We start from the raw sequence: 19,364 nt of genomic DNA, 5'->3' as shown, positions 1-19,364 counted from the left end.
TGCTTGAATGCTGATATGAAGTCAATAAATCTATGTCACATGATGAAGGAGAAAGGAAATAAAACGAAGATATTTTCTTAGTACAAGTGTATACATGCACAAACATGTTTTTAACGAAAGAGGAAATACTCATGACAATTGCAGTCCTTGTTTCTGCAGTTGGTCATGTGGTCATAGCTAGTATTGATGACTACCTTCTTCTCCTACCCATTCTGTATTCCCTTTACCTTCAGCAAGCACCTCAGCAGGTCATGGTTTTGTGGGTTTTTTTCCTGGTGGAGTGACCCAAACCTTCCTTCCTGAGGGGTCTGGACCATTTGTAGTCCTGCCTGGATCGGGCTGTTGTAGTTTCCCATTGCCTTAATCACAGGGCGTGGTAATCCTAAGAGAATCCCTAATGGATCTCCTGTACTCCATGCGTAATCTTCCTTACCTCCATTGTGGAGTAGTAGACTGATTTCATCTTGATAGTCTGGGTCAGTCACCCCAGCCAACACTGTAACTCCCTTCTTAGCCTCTTGACTTAAAGTTAGGAGGAGCCCAAAGTGTCCAGGTGGCAATCCGAACTTCCAGTTTAATGGAATTGTTGTTTTTTCTCCTGGTGGCAGTGTTCCTCCCTCCAGAACTAAGACCTCTAGGCCAGGAGAAAGTAATGTTGCAGGAACAGGAAGCAAAAATTTTGCTAGTGGATCATTAGGGGTGGTGGTGAATGGTGCCACTTCCACTTCCACCCATTGATTCCTGGACCTGTGAATCCTGGCCATGGGAGAAACAGTACCATATATTGGATGCTGATTCAGCGCATACATAGCCTCTGGAGAACTTTGCCCCAGCTATTGTCATCTAGTTGGCATCGTAATTGTGATTTCAAAAGGCCATTTCACCATTCTATTAATCCAGCTGCTTCAGGATGATGAGGAACATGGTAAGACCAGTGAATTCCATGAGCATGAGCCCACTGCCGCACTTCTTTAGCCATAAGGTGAGTGCCTTGGTGAGAGGCAGTGCTGTGTGGAATACCATGCCGGTGGATAAGGCATTCCGTGAGTCCACAGATGTAGTCTTGGCAGAAGCATTGCATGCGGGATAGGCAAACCCGTATCTGGAGTAAGCGTCTATTCCAGTGAGGACAAACTCTGCCCTTTCCATGATGGAAGAGGTACAATATAATCAACCTGCCACCAGGTAGCTGGCTGATCACCCAGAAGAATGGTGCCGTATCGAGGGCTCAGTGTTGGTCTCTGCTGCTGGCAAATTGGGCATTCAGCACTGGCCGTAGACAGGTCATCCTTGGTGAGTGGAAGTCCATGTTGCTGAGCCTATGCACAACCTCCATCCCTGCCACCATGGCCACTTTGTTCATAGTCCCAGTGGGCGATGGCGGGAGTGGCTGGGGAAAGAGGCCGAGTGGTGTACACGGAACAGATCATCCTATCTACTTGGTTGTTAAAATCCTACTCTGCTGAGGTCACCCATTGGTGAACACTCACATGGGATGCAAATATCTTCAGTTTTTGACCACTCAGGTCCATCCACGTACCTCTTCCCAAATTTCTTTGTCACCGGTTTTCTAATCATGCTTCTTCCAAGTCCCTGACCATCCATCCAGCCAAACCATTGGCTACCTCCGTTGAATCAGTGTATAATCACACATCTGGCCATTTCTTCTTCCATGCAAAGTGCATGACCAGGTGCACTGCTCGAAGTTCTGCTCACTGGCAAGATTTCCCTTCACTGCTGTCCTTCGGGGATGTCCTAGAAAGGGGCTGTAGTGCTGCAGCAGTCTGCTTTTGGGTGGTGCCTGCATATTGTGCAGAACCATTTGTGAACCAGGCCCTAGTCTTCCCTTCTCTGTCAGCTGATCATAGGGAACTCCGCATGAAGCCATCGGTGCAGGCTGGGGGAGAGCAGGCAGGGTGGCAGGAGTGGGGACCATAGGCATTTGAGCCACTTCCTCATGTAACTTACTTGTGCCTTCAGGACCTGCTCGAGTCCGATCACATACATACCACTTCCATCTGATGATGGAATGCTGCTGTGTATGACCCACTTTATGGCTAGACGGGTGGGTCAGAAAGCACCCAGTTCAGTTTGCAGGTGTGTACCACCACATCCAGCTAATTTTTATATTTTTTGGTAGAGATGGGGTTTCACCACGTTGGCCAGGCTGGTCTCTGACTCCTGACCTCAAGTGATTTGCCCACTTCAGCATTTGTTTTTATTTTTAATTTGTAAATAAAATCTTTCATTTGGGTAGCTGTAAATCTATGTGATCAAACAAAACATTTTATTTTATTGCTTTTTTAAGGCTTGTTAAATGAAGCAGTGGGGATAAACACTTTTACTCCCAAAAGATGTTTTGTGGTTTTTTTAAATATATTTTTTTGAGACAAGAATCTTGCTCTGTCACCCAGGCTGGAGTGCAGTGGTGCTCCCTCGGGTCACTGCAACCTCCTCCTCCTGGGCTCAAGTGATCCTCCCACGTCAGCCTCCCAAGTAGCTGAGAATACAGGTGTGTGCTGCCAAACTCGGCTGATTTTTGTATTTTTTGTGGAGACAGGGATCTCGCCGTGTTGGCCAGGCTGGTCTTCAACTCTTGGACTCGAGCCATCTGCCCGCCTAGGCCTCCCAGGGCCCTGGTATTATAGGTGTGAGCCACTGCATCCAACCCAAAAATGTTATTTTTCTTTTGCCATAAATGACTGTATTAAGATCCTTGGCTGGGCCCGGTGGCTCACACCTGTAGTCTCAGCACTTTGGGAGGCCAAGGTGGGCAGATGGCCTGAGGTCAGGAGTTGGGCCAACATGGTGAAACTCCATCTCTATTAAAAATGCAAAGATTATCCAGGCAGTGGCAGGTGCCTGTGGTCTCAGCTACTTGGGAGGCTGAGACTGGAGAATCGCTTGGGCCTGGGAGGTGGAGGTTGCTGTGAGCCGAGACCACTCCATTACACTCTAGCCTGGGCAACAAGAGCGAGACTCTGTCTCAAAAAAAAAAAAAAAAGTCCTTGATGAAATTTTAAGAAACTCTTGATTAAAATAATATTATTGTATAAATGTTAAAAAAAAAAAAACCACACACACACACAATTCAGGATGGGCAGTTCAGGTCGCATGGTGACTTGATGACCTATAGTCAAACCTTCATTTTCCACCAAAGCCCAGTAACAGGCCAAGAGCTGTCTCTCAAAAGGAGAGTAGTTATCTGCAGAAGATGGCAGGGCCTTCCTCCAAAATCCTAGAGGCCTCTCTTGTGATTCACCTATGGGGGCCTGCCAGAGGCTCCAAACAGCATCCCTATCTGCCACTGACACCTCAAGCACCATTGGATCTGCTGGGTCATATGGCCCAGATGGCAGAGCAGCTTGCACAGCAGCCTGGACCTGTTGCAGAGTCTTCTCCCGTTCTGGACCCCACTCAAAACTGGCAGCCCTTCCGGTCACTTAATAAATGGGCTGGAGTTACACACCCCAATGAGGAATGTGTTGCCTCCAAAATCCAAATAGGCCCACTAGGCATTGAGCCTCTTTCTTGGTTGTAGGAGGGACCAAACACAGCAACTCCTTTAACTTAGAAAGAATGTCTTGGCAGGCCACACACCACTAGATCCCTAGAAATTTTGCTGAGGTAGAAGGTCCCTGAATTTTAGTTGGATTTATTTCCCATCCTCTGGCGTGCAAATGTCTCACCAATAAGTCCAGTGTGTTTGCTACTTCTTGCTCACTGGATCCAGTCTGCATAATGTCATCAGTGTAATGGACCAGTGTGATATTTTGCGGAAGCAAAAAGCGATCAAGGTCTCTCCAAATAAGATTAGGACACAAAGCTGGAGAGTTGATATACCCCTGCGGTTAGGACAGTAAAGGTATATTGCTAGCTTTGCCAGCTGAAGGCAAATTGCTTCTGGTAGGTCTTGTGGACAGGAATGGAGAAAAAGGCATTTGCCAAGTCAGTGGCTGCATACCAGGTACCAGGAGATGTGTTAATTTGCTCAAGCAATGAAACCCCACATCTGGTACAGAAGCTGCAATTGGAGTCACCATTTGGTTAAGCTTACAATAATCCACTGTCATTCTCCAAGATCCATCTGTCTTCTGCACGGGCCAAATGGAAGAGTTGAACAAGGATGTGGTGGGAATCACCACCCCTCCATCTTTCAAGTGGCACTAATCTCCACAATCCCTCCAGGGATGTGATACTGTTTTTGGTTTACTATTTTTCTAGGTAGAGGCAGCTCTAAGGGCTTCCATTTGGCCTTTCCCACTGCACTAGCCCTCACCCTACCAGTCAGGGAGCCAATGTGGGGGTTCTGCCAGCTGTTAAGTATATCTGTGCCAATTACGCATTCTGGCACTGAGGACATGACCACAGGATGAGTCTGGGGACCCACTGGACCCACTGTAAGTCAGACCTGAGCTAAATCTCCATTAATTACTTGACCTCCATAAGCCCCTACTTTAACTGGAGGACAACAATGACGTTTTGGGTCCCCCGAAATCAACGTCAGCTCAGAGCCAGTGTCCTGTATCCCCGAAATGTCTGATCCTTTCCCTTTCCCCAATGCACAATTACCCTGGTAAAAGGCTGAAGGTCTCCTTGGGGAAGGATGGGAGAAAGATTCACTGCATAAATTGTCAGCAATGTAGTGGGGTCCTTCCTCAAGGGAATCCGGCCTCCCCTTCATTCAAGGGGTTCTGGGTGTGTAAACTGGCTCAAGTCTAGAAATTGACTGAGGGGCCATGATTCTCTGTTTTTATAATTCAAACTAGTTTTTTGTCCATTCAACCTAGAAGTTTTCTGCTTGTATAAATTAAGTAGAAATGCAGCAGGCTTCCTATCAATTTCACTTCTAGGAACACCATAATTAATTAGCCAGTGCCAGAGCTCTACATGAGTCAGACTATTCTGATTGCCACTTTGCCTCTGCTGTGCATTATGGTAGCTATGCCCACCTTGTCTTTGACGATTGAGTGCTGCCACTTGGCAACCTGTCACCTCGGGATCCAGTTATCCCCATTGTATTTAAATTTTGTAGCTAATGATTGCTGTTCCCACCATTAGATCTGACATACAGAGAAAAGCAATTACAGGGCTCTTCAAAGATGCAGGTGCTGCCCTTACAAATGTATTCCGCAAGGCATTGGTCAAGGGTATATCTTCTGGACCCTCCCAGCTGGGGTGAGTAGGTCTGAAGTGGCTAATCCACCCCACCATCCCAATCTCCCTAAGCCTTTGGATCCCTTCCTGTACATTAAACCAAAGGAGATCACACATTTCCAGCTCTCTCACAGTGGGCCATCTTCTAATCCGTATTTCAGCTAACCAAGTAAATAAACTATTAGAACCTTTTTTACCTCTCCAAGCTGCAACATTAAAAGCAGAGTGCCTACTTAGTGGGCCCAGATCAATAAAGCCTGATCCAACCTTATGTTCCTTCCACTATTATCCCATACCCTTAATATCCATTCTCATATCTGTTCTCCAGATTTCTGTCTATATAAATTAGAGAACTCAAACAGTTCTTTTCGAGTGTAGCACACCTCCTCATGAGTCACACTCTTGACCTCACATCTAGGGGCCTGCTGGGACTTTAGGTCTAGAAGCAAACAGGGGCGTTGGGGGTGACTCCTGAGGAGAATCAACATTATTTTGCCTGGCAACTGTCTCAAGGGAGGTCATCACTGTTGCCTCAGGCAGCATAGGATTCATCTCCTCAGACAAAGGTGGAAAGCTGATGACAGCATGGGTCGAGGAGGGGATGTTGCCACTACTGGGGTTGGGGAAGCTCTTCCTTCTGGCAAAAAAAGGCTCATCAGAGTTTACAAACTCAGTTTCCCTGAGCTTCATCAGGGTCCTCCCACACATCCCCATTCCAAGTCTCAGGGTCCCATTCTTTTGAAATCAGTGCCCTCACTTTATCAGTAGACACCTGGTGAGGCTGTGCATGCATCTTTCCTTGCAGGTCAGCCACTTCCATGATAAGAGCTTGTGTCTGTTTTTCCACAATTTCAGCTCTTTCTCTGCAGGAGATAAGACTCTCACTTAGGGCAATCTTAGCAGATTTGAGGCTCAGTATCTGCTTCTGAAGCTGGGAGACAGAATCTCTGAGTTCATCATTTTCTTTCATCACTTTGTCCACTGAACTTAGGAGCAACCAACCAGCTTCATTATGTTACTTGGTTTTCTACATATGGTCAAAGGTATTATGTATAGAGTCACTAAAATCCTTGCCTCTCACAAGCGGTGAATCAGGAGTGTCAAATGCATTTATTTTGCATAATTCTCCAAACAGTTCACGCCAAGGACTATCAGTATTCTCCATACTATTAGAAGTAGAGTCCTTAGCATTTTTGGGTCTAATAATATTAAGCAGCCAACTCCAGAAACCCCAAAGCCAATGAAAGAACTCCATCCTTAATATTCTGTTCCTCTAGAACCACTCCTGGTACCAAAATCTGTATTAGTCAGGGTTCTCTTAGAGGGATAGAAGTAATAGGAGATATATATATATATATATATATATATATATATAAAGAATATATGTATATAGTTTATATATATAAAGAATATATATATAGTTTATATATATATAAAGAATATATATAGTTTATATATATATAAAGAATATATATAGTTTATATATATATAAAGAATATATATATAGTTTATATATATATGAATATATATAGTTTATATATATATAAATATATATATAAAGAACTATATATAGTTCTTTGAATATATATATTTATATATAAAGAACTATATATAAATATATATAGTTTATATATATATTTATATATATTTAATACTAAATATATACTAAATAAATACTAAATATAAATATATATATATATAGTTCTTTAAGGTCAATAAAATTAATAAGCCTCTAACCAGTCTGAGCAGGAGAAAAAGAGAAGACACAGATTATTAATATCAGGAAAGAAAGAGATGCCAGACAAGCCAAATACTGACAAGTCTGGGGATGGGACTGCTGGGGGAGCTGCAGATTCCTTCTGGCTCCTGGAGTGTCTGCTAGGACTGCTTTGTTTTCAGTGTGACTGTAGGGCCGTTGGTTTTCAGGGCTACTGTGGAGCTGGGGTGGGGGTAAAGAGAATAGGACAAATTAAAATGCCACAGAGCTCCCTGTTCTCACTGAGTTTCAGCTTATTTTCTTGAATAAATGCTCCTTAGATTGTCGCAAGTTTTTTACTAACTTTCGGAGTTCTGAAAAAGTTGACCTTTACAGTTTTTGGCAGAGTACTGTTACTGTGCTATCAAAACAACTTCTATCTGTTTGTAACATCATACTTGGAACGCTTTTCCTTTATAACCTTTATCAAAGTTTAAATATGTTCAGGAAACTAGTTCCTGGTAGACATTTCCAGAAGAAGAATCCAAAGCCCCAGACTGTGGTTCTTTTTCCCAAATGGACAAACTACATCCATACTGGGAGTGTGTGCAAAGTGTCTCCCATGACTGGGACTCCTTATCTCCCTTAACATGTCGTGCAGTTCCATCCAGATTGTCAAGACCAGAACCTCTTTTCAGAAGAAATTTTTCTTTTATTATATATCACGAATAACAGAGAATTCAGGCTAATTGTATCCTGTTTATTTGTGCACAGATAGAAAGTTAATATCTTGCAGCTATTTTTCTTTGTCCTCCTTTTTTCGACCTTACAGAGACAATTCAAGGAACCATTTGCTGTTCATTAGTTTCTTTAACTTTATTCTTTACTTTAAAAAGTTGTTTGTTTGTTTATTTATTTATTTTGAGACGGAGTCTCACTCTGTCGCCCAGGCTGGAGTGCAGTGGTGCAATCTCTGCTTACTGCAACCTCCGCCTCCCAGATTCAAGTGATCCTCCAGCTTCAGCCTCCCAAATAGATGGGATTACAGGTGCCCGCCACCACGCCCAGCAATTTTTGTAGTTTTTAGTAGAGACGGGGTTTCGCCATGTTGGCCAGGCTGGTCTTGAACTCCTGACCTCAGGTGATCTGCACACCTTGACGACCTCGCAGAGTGCTGGGATTACAGGCGTGAGCCACCACATCTGGCCAAAAAGTTGTTTTTTCCTATAATACCTCTTTATGTGGTGTATGCTGCAAATCATAGAAAATAAGCAGGTTTGTATTTTACTGTGGTTACAGTGCTGCAAGAAGGAATTTTTAAAAATAGAAAATAGAGATCCTCTCCTTAGGGAGCATCGGATCTAACTGGGAGAATAAAACTAGCTAGAGTTAGTAATTCTCAGTTATGACGCCTTGTGTCAGATGTGTTTAGTGAAAGAACAAAGTAGAAGACAATATGGTCGAGCCCTTTATTGCCATTTCATATTTGGATGAGATAGGTAATGATTCATTCATTCAGTCCATTCTTACTGAGCATCAAGTGTGTGCCTGACACTGTACTAGGTTCTGGAGATATGGCTGTGACTTCAAAAATGCAGGCTTTGCTCTTGAGCCAACAGCCTAGAGAGAAAGTCAGCCAATAAATATGCAGGCAAGCAAGCAAATGAATAATGACATTCTGTGATAACTGCTGTAAAGAATAGCTACTTTAGATAAAGTGCTACTTTAGAAAAAGTGGCTCAGGGAGATCTTCCTGAGGAAACGAGAGCTGAACTGAAACTTGGAGGAATAGAATGAGCAAACCATAGAGATGGTCACTAGAAACCATTTCAGGCAATTCAGAGACCCCCACATTTTAGAAACAATAAGGAGGCTCAGGTGAGGATGGTAGGGAACCTGAAAGAGTGGTGTGTGATGAAGTTGGAGAATTTGGTGCCGGTTCATGCAGGCCTTAGAGGCTGTGGTGAGAAGTCTGGTTTTATCCTAAGGGAAAGGGACACCATTCAAGAGTGTAAAGGAAGGGGATGTATGACTCGATTTATATTTTATTGAAAGATCACTTTGGCTGCTGTATAGAGAATACATCGTATCGTAGGAGGAAGGAATGGAAGTAGGAAAAAACACTCCAAGTCTCTTGCCCTTACCCCTGTCCTGAGAACGAACCGAAGGAAAGCATTTCCGGTTGTACAAAAATGTCTGTTTGGAAATCCCTGCAATACAATGGAGAGGTCAGAGGAGTCGGTGCCAGAAATCTCTGCATTTGTATCCCACCTCTTCCACTTACAAGCTGTGCAAATGAGGGCAAGTAATTTAACTTTTTTTCTTTCTTTTTTTTTTTTTTTTTTTTTGAGACGGAGTCGCATTCTGTTGCCAACATAATTTAACTTCTTTAAGCTTCTGTCTACTTGTTTGTAAAATGAGGAGGAATAATACCTAGCCTTTAGGGGTTTAGGAAGTGATATGATAGGGGGTGTGTGGAAAGTACCTGCAGATGGTCTCTTAGGGGTACCCAAAAAGATGTTCTCTCCTCTTTCCTCTTCCTGGTGGTGAACTTCGATGTGAGACAGAACAGGAAGATGGCTGCTTCCTGCAAGGAGCCTCTAGACATCCATGCATGTCTGAGTGTGGCAAGTGTCCTCAGTGATGGCACTGATCAGGGCTGCGTAAATAGAGTCAACCCTAATGCCACTGACTTAATTGTTTCATTCCTGAGAAGGGAGTTGACTTTGGTAGAGGAAACTGTTACAATTTGGTAGCCATTTGAGCTCCTGGTTCTCTAATTTAAATTGTCTTGAAGGAATTTGGAGCGAGAGAGAAGCATGGATAGCATAGTGTTTAGGTGTGCTGGCCTTGGGGTCAGACAGACCTGGATTCGAGTTCTAGTTCTGCCACTGACCCTAAGCAAGGGCCTCTCTTCTCAGCTTCTTCATCTTTGATATAACGACAGAGCTCGTGAAGTTGTCATAAGGACTGCAGCAAACCCTTAGTTTAACCACCAGCATTACAGGTATGATGTGACTTGGGATCATGCATATGAAGTGGCTAGCATGGAGCTTCGCACATAGTATCACCTGTTTTATTTTTTTAATTAAATTTTTTTTTTCATTCAGCAGGTCTTGGACTTAAAAAATTACTTTTTTCAAATAGTTGATTTTTTTTTTTTTTTTTTGAGACAGAGTCTCTCTCTGTCGCCCAGGCTGGAGTACAGTGGCGCTATCTCGGCTCACTGCAACCTCTGCCTCCTGGGTTCAAGCGATTCTCCTGCCTCAGCCTCCTGAGTAGCTGGGATTACAGGGGCCCACTACCATGCCCAGCTAATTTTTGTATTTGTAGTAGAGACAGGGTTTCACCATGTTGGCCAGGCTGGCCTCAAACTCCTGACCCTGTGATCCACCCGCCGCAACCTCCCAAAGTGCTGGGATTACAGGTGTGAGCCACCACACCTGGCCAATAGTTGATTTTTTAACCAATGAATGAAAATTGTATATAGTCGGCTGGGCACGGTGGCTCACGCCTGTAATCCCAGCACTTTGGGAGGCCAAGGTGGGCAGATCACCTGAGATCAGGAGTTCAAGACCAACCTGACCAACATGGAGAAACCCTGTCTCTACTAAAAATATAAAATTAGCTGGGCATAGTGGTGCGTACCTGTAATCCCAGCTACTCAGGAGGCTGAGGCAGGAGAATCGCTTGAATCCAGGAGGCAGAGGTTGCAGTGAGCCAAGATTCCGCCACTGCACTTCAGCCTGGGCAACAAGAATGAAACTCTGTCTCAAAAAAAAAAAAAAAAAAAAAAAAAAGTTTATATTCATCGTGTACAACATGATGTTTGGAAATATATTTTTATGTTGTGGAATGGCTAAATTGAGCTAATATATGTATTGCCTCACATACTTATTTTTTTGAGGTGAGAAAACAAAATCTATTCTCTTAGAAAAGCACTCCCCTAATGAAATTTAGCGTCTGTTATTATGACTGCCCTTTTGTGAGCTGCTACTGAGATCGGGAGAAATGACAAGGGTACTTTCTGAGCAACCTGCGCGTTATGAGGCCCCACTCAAGCGTAAAAATGAAAACTGAGCCACTGGTCTGTTTTTGTTTTTGCTTTGCTACCTTTCCGTGGCCGTAGGTGGACAATCAGCTCATTGGTACCACGCAGCCTTTCATGCTCTATGTGACTCCCCTGAGCAATGAGAATGAGGTCATCGAGACCGGCCCAGCTGTGCAAGTCAACGCAGTGAAGTTCCCCAGTAAGAGTGCACTGACCAACATCTACAAGGTGGGCTGGTGGAGGAGGCTGGTGGGTTGATGCCATGCTGGAACGTTGATTTGTTCTCTCACAGCCAAGTCTCAGAGCAGCAGTGCCGGGTGCTGATGGGAATAGCTCTGCAGGGTTAAGCCACATGTGACATAATAGATTGTTTGGAGGAATTGACAGGAACTCCTCCTTCTGGCCCTTTGTATTCTCAGTTGTGTTTTCAGTGATCTTGCAGGTGACAGTTTGATAGTACTGAATCCATATGGGCCAGAGTCCATATTCATCAGAGTGAAGTCACTGTAGGAAAGTATAGCATCTTCTAGATAGGTCAGGACCAGGCATGATCCAGATCTATTATTAAAAATAGAATAACCCCAGCTGGGCTCACTGGCTCTCACCTGTAATCTCAGCACTTTGGGAGGCTAAGGCGGGTGGATCTCTTGAGCCCAGGAGTTTGCGACCAGCTTGGGAAACATGGTGAAACCCCATTTCTATAAAAAATACAAAAATTAGCTGGACCTGGTGGCAAGCACCTGTAGTCCCAGCTACTTACTTAGCAGGCTAAGGTGGGAGGTCCTGAGCCTGGGAGTTTGAGGCTACAGCGAGCCGCGATCACGCCACTGTACTCCAGCCTGTGTGATAGAGTGAGATGTGCACCTGCGCACATACACACACACACACACACACAGACACACACACACACACACACACACACACACAGAGAGAGAATAACCCTAAAATATTGGGAAAGGGCTATGATGGGTCTGACCTTGAGACAGACGTGCTGCTACCTAAGTTACCACACTGTTTACCAAAAGCAGATAGTTACAAATGATAAACTTTCTTTCTTGGAGGGGTCTCCACGCACAAGCTAGCTGTTCCAGCAGCAAACTCTGGAAAAGTGGGAGCCGACCAGGGGTTGCTTCCCATATTTCTGGTCCTTTATCACCAGTGCTGATGGGACCAAGCCTGCCTTTAGCCCTCAGATCCACAAGCCCAGCCATGCTGCTCCTTAAATTAGCTGCCATCCATCTGAGCACACACCATAAAGTTCATCCACCACAGTGCATCTGAGGCTGGAATCCTGACTAATGAGGCCCAGATTGCCTGGGAACCAAACAATAGAATGGCAAACCATCTATTAAACATCTTTTGGAGTTTTTAGTTAATCATAACAATATAAAGAGAGAGAACCCAGAAATAACTTGGCATTGTAGTTATAAAGCCACATGGTTAATGAAAGCATACTATGTCATTGAGGCCTTCTTAATAGCACAGATGAATGTTCCTTCTGGTGTTCACACTTTAAACCAGAATTTCTTTATCTCTAGCATCTGATGATCACAGCTCAGAGATTCACAGTGCAAATTGAGGAGAAGCTGCTCCTCAAGCTGCTAAGTTTCTTTGGCTACGATCAAGCAGAATCAGGTAATGTTGAATGTTCTATGTCTGTGTTTGGGAATTGGTCCAAAGATGGTATTTTTGAGTCTGTTTGTAAAAATAAGTAGCCCCTTGGTGTCTGATAGGCTCCCTTTCCACATCTCAGCCTGAGCTAGGAAGCTAAGGCTTGTGTTTCAGTTGTGCTTTTTCAAAGTATTACTTGTCTGAGTTATCTCTGTGAACTAAAGGAGCCATTCAGAGGGTCTTCTGGAATCCTGGAGTATCCGGTGGTACACCTTTGGGAAGCAGTATACTATTCCTCTTTGCTTTGCATTTTTTTGATTCATCTGCTCTAGGATGACAGAAATGATGTTAGTCATTTAGCAAACCACTTTGTTTCCTAACCTTTGTTTATTAAACACACTCCAGGCCAAGAATCAGAAATCCCTTTGGCAGTTCCTTTGGTTTAGTTGAGAAAATAAAATTGGCTAGCCTCAATTCATTAACTTTTGACATCCAAACCCTTGTGCCTTTCTGTAATTACAAAGGTTTCTACTTATTTACTCTCTTCTTTGTAGAAGGGAGTAAGATAAGCTATTGAAAAGCCCAGGTTTCCAGCAGCGCTACAGAAATAATTGAGCTGTTGCTTCTTTTCAATTCCTCATCACAGCCTTTCCTTCCGCTCTTAGATGGGCTTTTCATGGCTGTGTATACAGCTTAGAAAAAAGTCAATAATACTCAGTCTTTTGAAGCCTAAACTAAATATTGAGCCTGAAGAAATGATAAGAAAGAGGCTTTTATGTTTATATGCCCATATTGGTTTGAGAAAAAAATCACTGGGAATGTGTGTACACATGTACATACATAGACACAATGCAAGAAAAATATTTTTGTTCTTTTTATCCCAGATTTAGAATTTAAGCTTTAAGAGTATTTGGGATCAAGAGCAAGATCCTGTCTGTTTAATGCTGTGTTTTCCACTTTGGGTTGGAACGCCAGTGTTTATTTGTATTCAGACAGCCACTTGGGAGCCTGCCTGCCAGGTATCCATTCTGTTTTGGTACCTTCCTGGGAAGTTTTACTTTAAATTTGATTCGACATGCTTTTCTTGTAAATTTTCTTATAAGTTGCTGTAATAAATTTCTCCTCAAGCATGGATTTAGACTTTTGTAAAATCCTTGCCTGCCTTTCATTGAAGTGGGAGCTGACTAAGGGGTTGCTTCCCATATTTTTGGTATGTTGTCACCAGTGCTGATGGGATGGGACAGAGGCAGCATGCAGCCCTCAGATCCACAAGCCCAGTCCTGCTGCTCCTTAAAGTACCTGCCATCCTGTCTGTAGCTGTTTCCGCTTCTCAGCATAAATGGGCAGGTCTCTGTTGCAGTATCATTTTTCTGTAAGTAGCACTGATAATAGCTTACAACATAAATGTGTTTGATAAGTAGGTATGTGCAAGCTCTCTGGTTTTATTTCCAAGGCACGTGAAGCCAAGGCAAAATATGCTGCCCAGTTGGATGTGCATACAGCATCAAGTGCAAAGAGCACATTGCTGTGTTGTAGCCCATGCTACTACTTTTATTTCATGAGATGGCAAGTAAAAAAATCTGCCTTGATTGTCCTATTTAAATGAATGTCCACCATTTGGGAGACAGGGTGCTGCTTGTAGTGATATTACGTCTTTACAGCCCGCAGCCTGATTCTTTTTCAGGCATTTATGTTTCACTCAGATTCATGAATTGGTGATACTCATTTTGATTCAGTTACACTGCACTCCAAGACCTTATTTGGATATGATCCTAGGAAAATAAATTTAGATAATCTGGGTCATTGATAATAACATTGCTAACAAATACACCTGTGTCCTTTGGCTTTTCCATCTGGATGATTTTTTCCAAAGATGACATCTGTTGGATGGTATAGAGGCACAAGTTAACGTGCTAATCTTTTTTGATAAACAACATAAAACAGATCTACTCTCACAAAGAATGGCATCAGAATACTATACATGTCACCGTAACCTCACAAACTAAATTGAGAGTGATAGATGGTTTCCTTTTTTTGATGATTTTTTTTCAATGTGAATACAAGTGTTTGGATCATGAGACTAAGAAATTCTTTTTTGTTTTTTTAATTCTTCCTTTGTACCAGAGGTGGAAAAATATGATGAAAACCTCCATGAAAAGACAGCTGAGCAAGGTGGAACACCAATTCGATACTACTTTGAAAATCTAAAAATCAGCATTCCTCAGATCAAGCTAAGTGTGTTCACCTCCAACAAGCTCCCATTGGATCTTAAGGTGAGCTGCTATTTGGGTAAATTTTTTTAGATGATCTTTCCTTGGAAAAGAATGAGTGTGTTTACTATTTGTTGTTTGTTGTTGTTTTGTGTGTGTGTGTGTGCTTTTTTTTTTTGTCCCTCATCATCATTCATAGCAGACATTTTATTTTTACAGATTTCCTTTTTCAGAAGGTTTATTGACTTACGTGTATTTGTCTTTTTTTTAAAAAAAAAAAAACTTAAATATGACATTGCCAAAGATCTAGGAGTAGCTCAAGAGATTCACAGATAATTCTGTAAAACCCATTTGCTCTCTGTTTAGCTCCTGGCTTACCTCAGTGAGATAAAAGCCTTTTTCCTAAAGTTGTGTCCAGGATCAAGAGAAAAAACAAAGTCAAGACAGCCCGAGGCCTGCTCACCTTCCTACTTCTTTCTTCCTAAGTATCCACCTCTTTTTGAATGATTGTCACTAGGATTGTCTACTAGGAGTGTTTAACGTAGACTCAGCCCACTTACCCACTGGGATGTGTCCTCCTCTACCACCACATCAGGATGAAACCCTTAGACCATCTTGATGACTACTTACTGGACACAGCCTGAACACCATCTTCATTTTCAGCAATAAAGTTTATCTTCGTTAAGGAAGAAAGCTGGGATTCAAATCCAAGCCTGTCTGACTCTAAAGTCTATTTTTTTTTTCACTATACTATGCTTCCCCATAGAACATAAGGAACCAGAGAATTTTAGACCTGTGAGTCCTCAGTGATGTACTTGCTTGGTAGACAGGGAAATTGAAGTTCAAAGTGTTTTGTTAGTCAAGCCTGTGTGGCTAGGAAGTGATAGGAGCAGGAATGGATCCAGGGGTGTTAGAAAGTCTTTCCTTAGTTTGAGTCAAAGTCAGTCCCCTGCAGCTTGGACCCATTCGTTCTGGTTTTTCATTCTGTTGCACTTAAAGATGATACTCAAGACCTCCATCTTCCTACTAACCACCAGTCGAGGACTCTTCTCACTGCCCCATGCTGCCTCCTCTAAAATGCTACAAGATAGTCATCTTTTTGCGCAGGAACAGCTAGAGATATGAGCAGATAAGAAGTAAGTCTAGGGTCCTAACTTAGATGCCCGCAGGAGCTGTGCTGGCGATGCAGTGAGTGGAGCTGCACACCGGGGTGGTGTCGTGTCTGCCCGACCAGGAGTGCCTGCTCCATCTGAAGGGGCCGCCACAACCCGCTCCAGCCGCTTGCTGTCATGGGGGAATGTGAACCTGGTGTTTCCAGATCTTCAGATTTTTAAAGAGAAGCCGGAAATCTGGATTTTTATGTGGAATCTCCTGGTTTTTAAACATTGGCAACCAATTCAAGTTTTTTGTTTTTTTTAAACCTTGTGGGCCTAACAAAACACATGTGTGGGCCTCATGTGGCCGTGTCTGCCAACTCACAGCTTCTAAAATCGACACACAGGTAATGAGACAGTAGTCTGGTCAACATCAGATCACATTTGGGTAAGGGTAGGGCAAGGGTGACAGCATTGGGGTGGCAAACTGGGGCCGAGCTGCAGGGAGTGCTGGTGGGGACCTGGAGCAGGAATGGCTCTTGCAGCCATCTCCGGAAGAGTGCAGCGTGCCCTTCACTCACTGCCCTGTCTGCTTCATTCGCTTTAATTTCATGTTTCCCAGGAGATTAAAGATACTTATAGTTAGCATGGGAGTGAGGGGAAAACCATGGGAAAACCACTATCTTGCTAATATCCACAAGTATCCACTTGACTTGTGTGACCTTTGGAATGGGTTTGTTTGATAAAGTATATATTCACCCAGAGCACTTGGCACTTGCCCAGCAAACCAATGTGAAGCATTTCCTGAGGGTTGAAGACTTCTTGTTTTTAAAATCATCTTACTAAGAAACACAGACACCTCACTATTCCCTTCAAATTGCTCCCAGCAGAAAACTCCCCAGACTGAGAAAAGCAGTCTGATTTTCTGCAGTTGAAGTAGCTACAGCCCCCGCCCCCCCCCCCAGTTACCTGATGGTTGTGTGTGCGCTCGGCATACAATCAACGAAATCATTTCAGTTGAATGTTTCATCTGGCACTGAACTGAAGGAACATTTTCAGGGCATTTTTCAAATCATTGTGAAACAATTACATGGAGCAGCCATGTGATGAGGTGTGTGGGGGGCACGCCGAGTATAGTAAGTTAATGTTTCCAGCAGGGTGCGGGGAATTGGGACTAAAGAGTTAAATTCTCAGCTTGTGGGAGTCACATTTTACTGTGTCTTGAGTCTCCTAGTGGAGTCTGGGACTCATAAAATAATGTCATTTATTCAAAGAGTTTTCTAACAGAGTAATATGCCTTTATTAGTAGCTCTTAGAAAGGGTACTATGCTCTTTTAGATGAATATATAATGGCTAAAAGTATGTGCTTAGAAAATGGAGTCCTGTCCCTGAACAGGAGTCACGAGAGCCTGACTAAAAGGTAAACCACGTCTTTGGTATTGAAGGAATAATTATCTTGATTCTCCTGACTCCAGGCCAGAAGTGACTGTCAGAAATCTCAGAGGGAAGTCTCTTCAGGTTTACACTGAGGGTACATTGTTGCCAGATATAGTGTCTGTTCAAAAGGACTGAAAGCAGTTTCACATCTGCTATCTCAATTGGATTCCTTACTCTGCGATGGAAGAATGGGGAGATAATAGTCCCATTTCACAAATGCAGAGACCAAAGCACAGCATTCCTGCCTGACTCCCCATCCTCTCCATTCTCCCAAGTTTGCGTGTTAGAAAGTGGCAGAGTGATATTGAAAATGCCAGGTAGTTTATACGTGTTTTTGGCTTTTTTTAAAGATCAAAAGAGGCCAGGAGCCTTTAAAAGGTTTCATGAGGTGGCCTACAGCAGTCCTTTTTCCATTTAGAGCATTGGGGTATTACAAAAGAAGGGCTTTAATTGAGCAATCTAGTTTGGAAGAAAACCCACATTTTAATGGTCAGAGTGAGAGGGTGGGGGTTAGGGGGAGTTTCGAACAAAGACACTATTTAAAAAGCCTAAAACTGTCTTCTCAAAGGCTTGAAATAATTTGTTGGGAAACTTCAGACCCTTTACTTTTTTCCTTCCCTCCCTAAATAAAAACCAGATTTGTTAAAAGGAAAAAAGATCCAGTATTGTTAATTGTATTTCAGAAAGTGCCAGAGAGGGAAATATCCCTGTAGTTTTAAACATTGTCCCAAGAGGGAAATAGGCAAATACCCTGCTTCACATAAACAGTCTCTATGTACCATAAATAAACCTTTAAAAAATGAATTCCAGACAGTTTTGTTTAGTGCAGGATAAACTAAGAAAGGAAAGGACATGGCCGAGGGAACAGCTTGGGATCTGAGACCTTATGGTATATAGACAGGTATTTCTTCTTTCAACTCGATGAAGTTTCTGGAAGACTTCAGCAGTTTTCGTGTGGGGAGGTAGAAATAGACAGTTTCCTATTTTTATTAGGAGCTTATGAACACAGGATTGCCTTCTCCAAAATCCATTTTATAACAGGAAACTGTCTGCTGCTTGAGTAAATAAGCATCAACTTTGTATACTACTTACTGTATTTGATTAGTCGTTTAGTTACTACAAGAATAAGCCCTGTTTGGCTCGTTCCCTCATCTCATCGACTTTGACTGACCAGATTAACCTGAAGGTGGCAGAATAATTCATACCACTGGGCTATATCTCAGCTTTTTCAAATGTGGAGTCCCAAAAGCAGTAAATGACTAGGTAAGGATAACTTTTACTTAAGGGCCAGAATATTTCCTCGATTCAGACCAAGCACCTTAGTCATTCAGAAAGATAGTAGTGTCTATGATGAAGGTTTTGACATTTCAGTAGAGGTTTCAAAGTCTTTGCTACTTTGTGTGGTTCTTCTTTAATATTTGGTTGCAAGGACGAAGTTGGGGTATAAAAGCTTTTTACCTTAAGCCTTTGTTTTGATCTCATTTTCTCTTCTCTGAGAATAAAGTAACGCTCAAAGTAGTATTGGCAAAACAGAGTGCTGAACTGATTGTCAGTACCCTGTTTTCCCAGCGTGTTTATTTTATGGCTCTAAGCAAAGCAGTTGAGCTTACTGAACGTTCACTCAGTTTCTCCGCCAGTGAAATGAGGAAAATAAGGCCTGCTCACGTACTTTATCATCACTCACCATGAGGTGGGGTGAGGCATGGGTGAATGAATAGCAGAACATTTTTCAGGAGAAATAATATCCTCTATTCTGGCTTTCAAGCTTTCTACCTAATAGGTAGTTGCTATTGTGAAAATGCACATATTCAAGTCTAAAATCAGGTAGCTAGCCATATGACTTTAGGCCATCCACTTAACATTTCTTGTTTTATTTTTACCAAAGAGAGAGAGAGAGGGAGAGTTAGGCTGAATTAACTTGATGTTGGACTTTTTTGGGGGGTGGGGAAGACAGAGTCTCACTCTGTCACTCAGGCTGAAGTGCAGTGGCACGATCACAGCTTACTGCAGCCTCAACCTCCTGGGCTCAGGTGATCCTCTCACCTCAGCATCCCAGGTAGCTGGGACTATAGGTGCGTGCTACCATGCCTGGCTAATTTTTGTATTTT

At 42.9% G+C, this 19,364-nt stretch overlaps 1 protein-coding gene across 7 annotated transcripts in view; it reads left to right on the top strand.

Moving 5' to 3' along the window:
- Positions 1 to 19,364, top strand: part of VPS13D (vacuolar protein sorting 13 homolog D) — a 282,625-nt gene that overhangs the window by 159,074 nt on the left and 104,187 nt on the right. For 5 of the 7 annotated variants that reach the window (XM_024252889.2, XM_024252903.2, XM_024252907.3 and 2 more), the window contains 3 exons: positions 10,983 to 11,132; positions 12,443 to 12,539; positions 14,640 to 14,788. In XM_024252889.2, the coding sequence (XP_024108657.2) occupies positions 10,983 to 11,132; positions 12,443 to 12,539; positions 14,640 to 14,788 (396 nt within the window). Of the gene's footprint in view, positions 1 to 8,908; positions 9,169 to 10,982; positions 11,133 to 12,442; positions 12,540 to 13,740; positions 14,581 to 14,639; positions 14,789 to 19,364 lie in introns of those variants that run through there. The other 2 variants (XM_054541588.2, XM_024252910.3) reach the window with 2 other exon arrangements.

The sequence above is a fragment of the Pongo abelii genome, chromosome 1, assembly GCF_028885655.2.
Source record: "Pongo abelii isolate AG06213 chromosome 1, NHGRI_mPonAbe1-v2.0_pri, whole genome shotgun sequence".
Classification (NCBI taxonomy): Eukaryota; Metazoa; Chordata; class Mammalia; order Primates; family Hominidae; genus Pongo; species Pongo abelii.
This window is presented reverse-complemented; position numbering and strand designations above follow the sequence as displayed.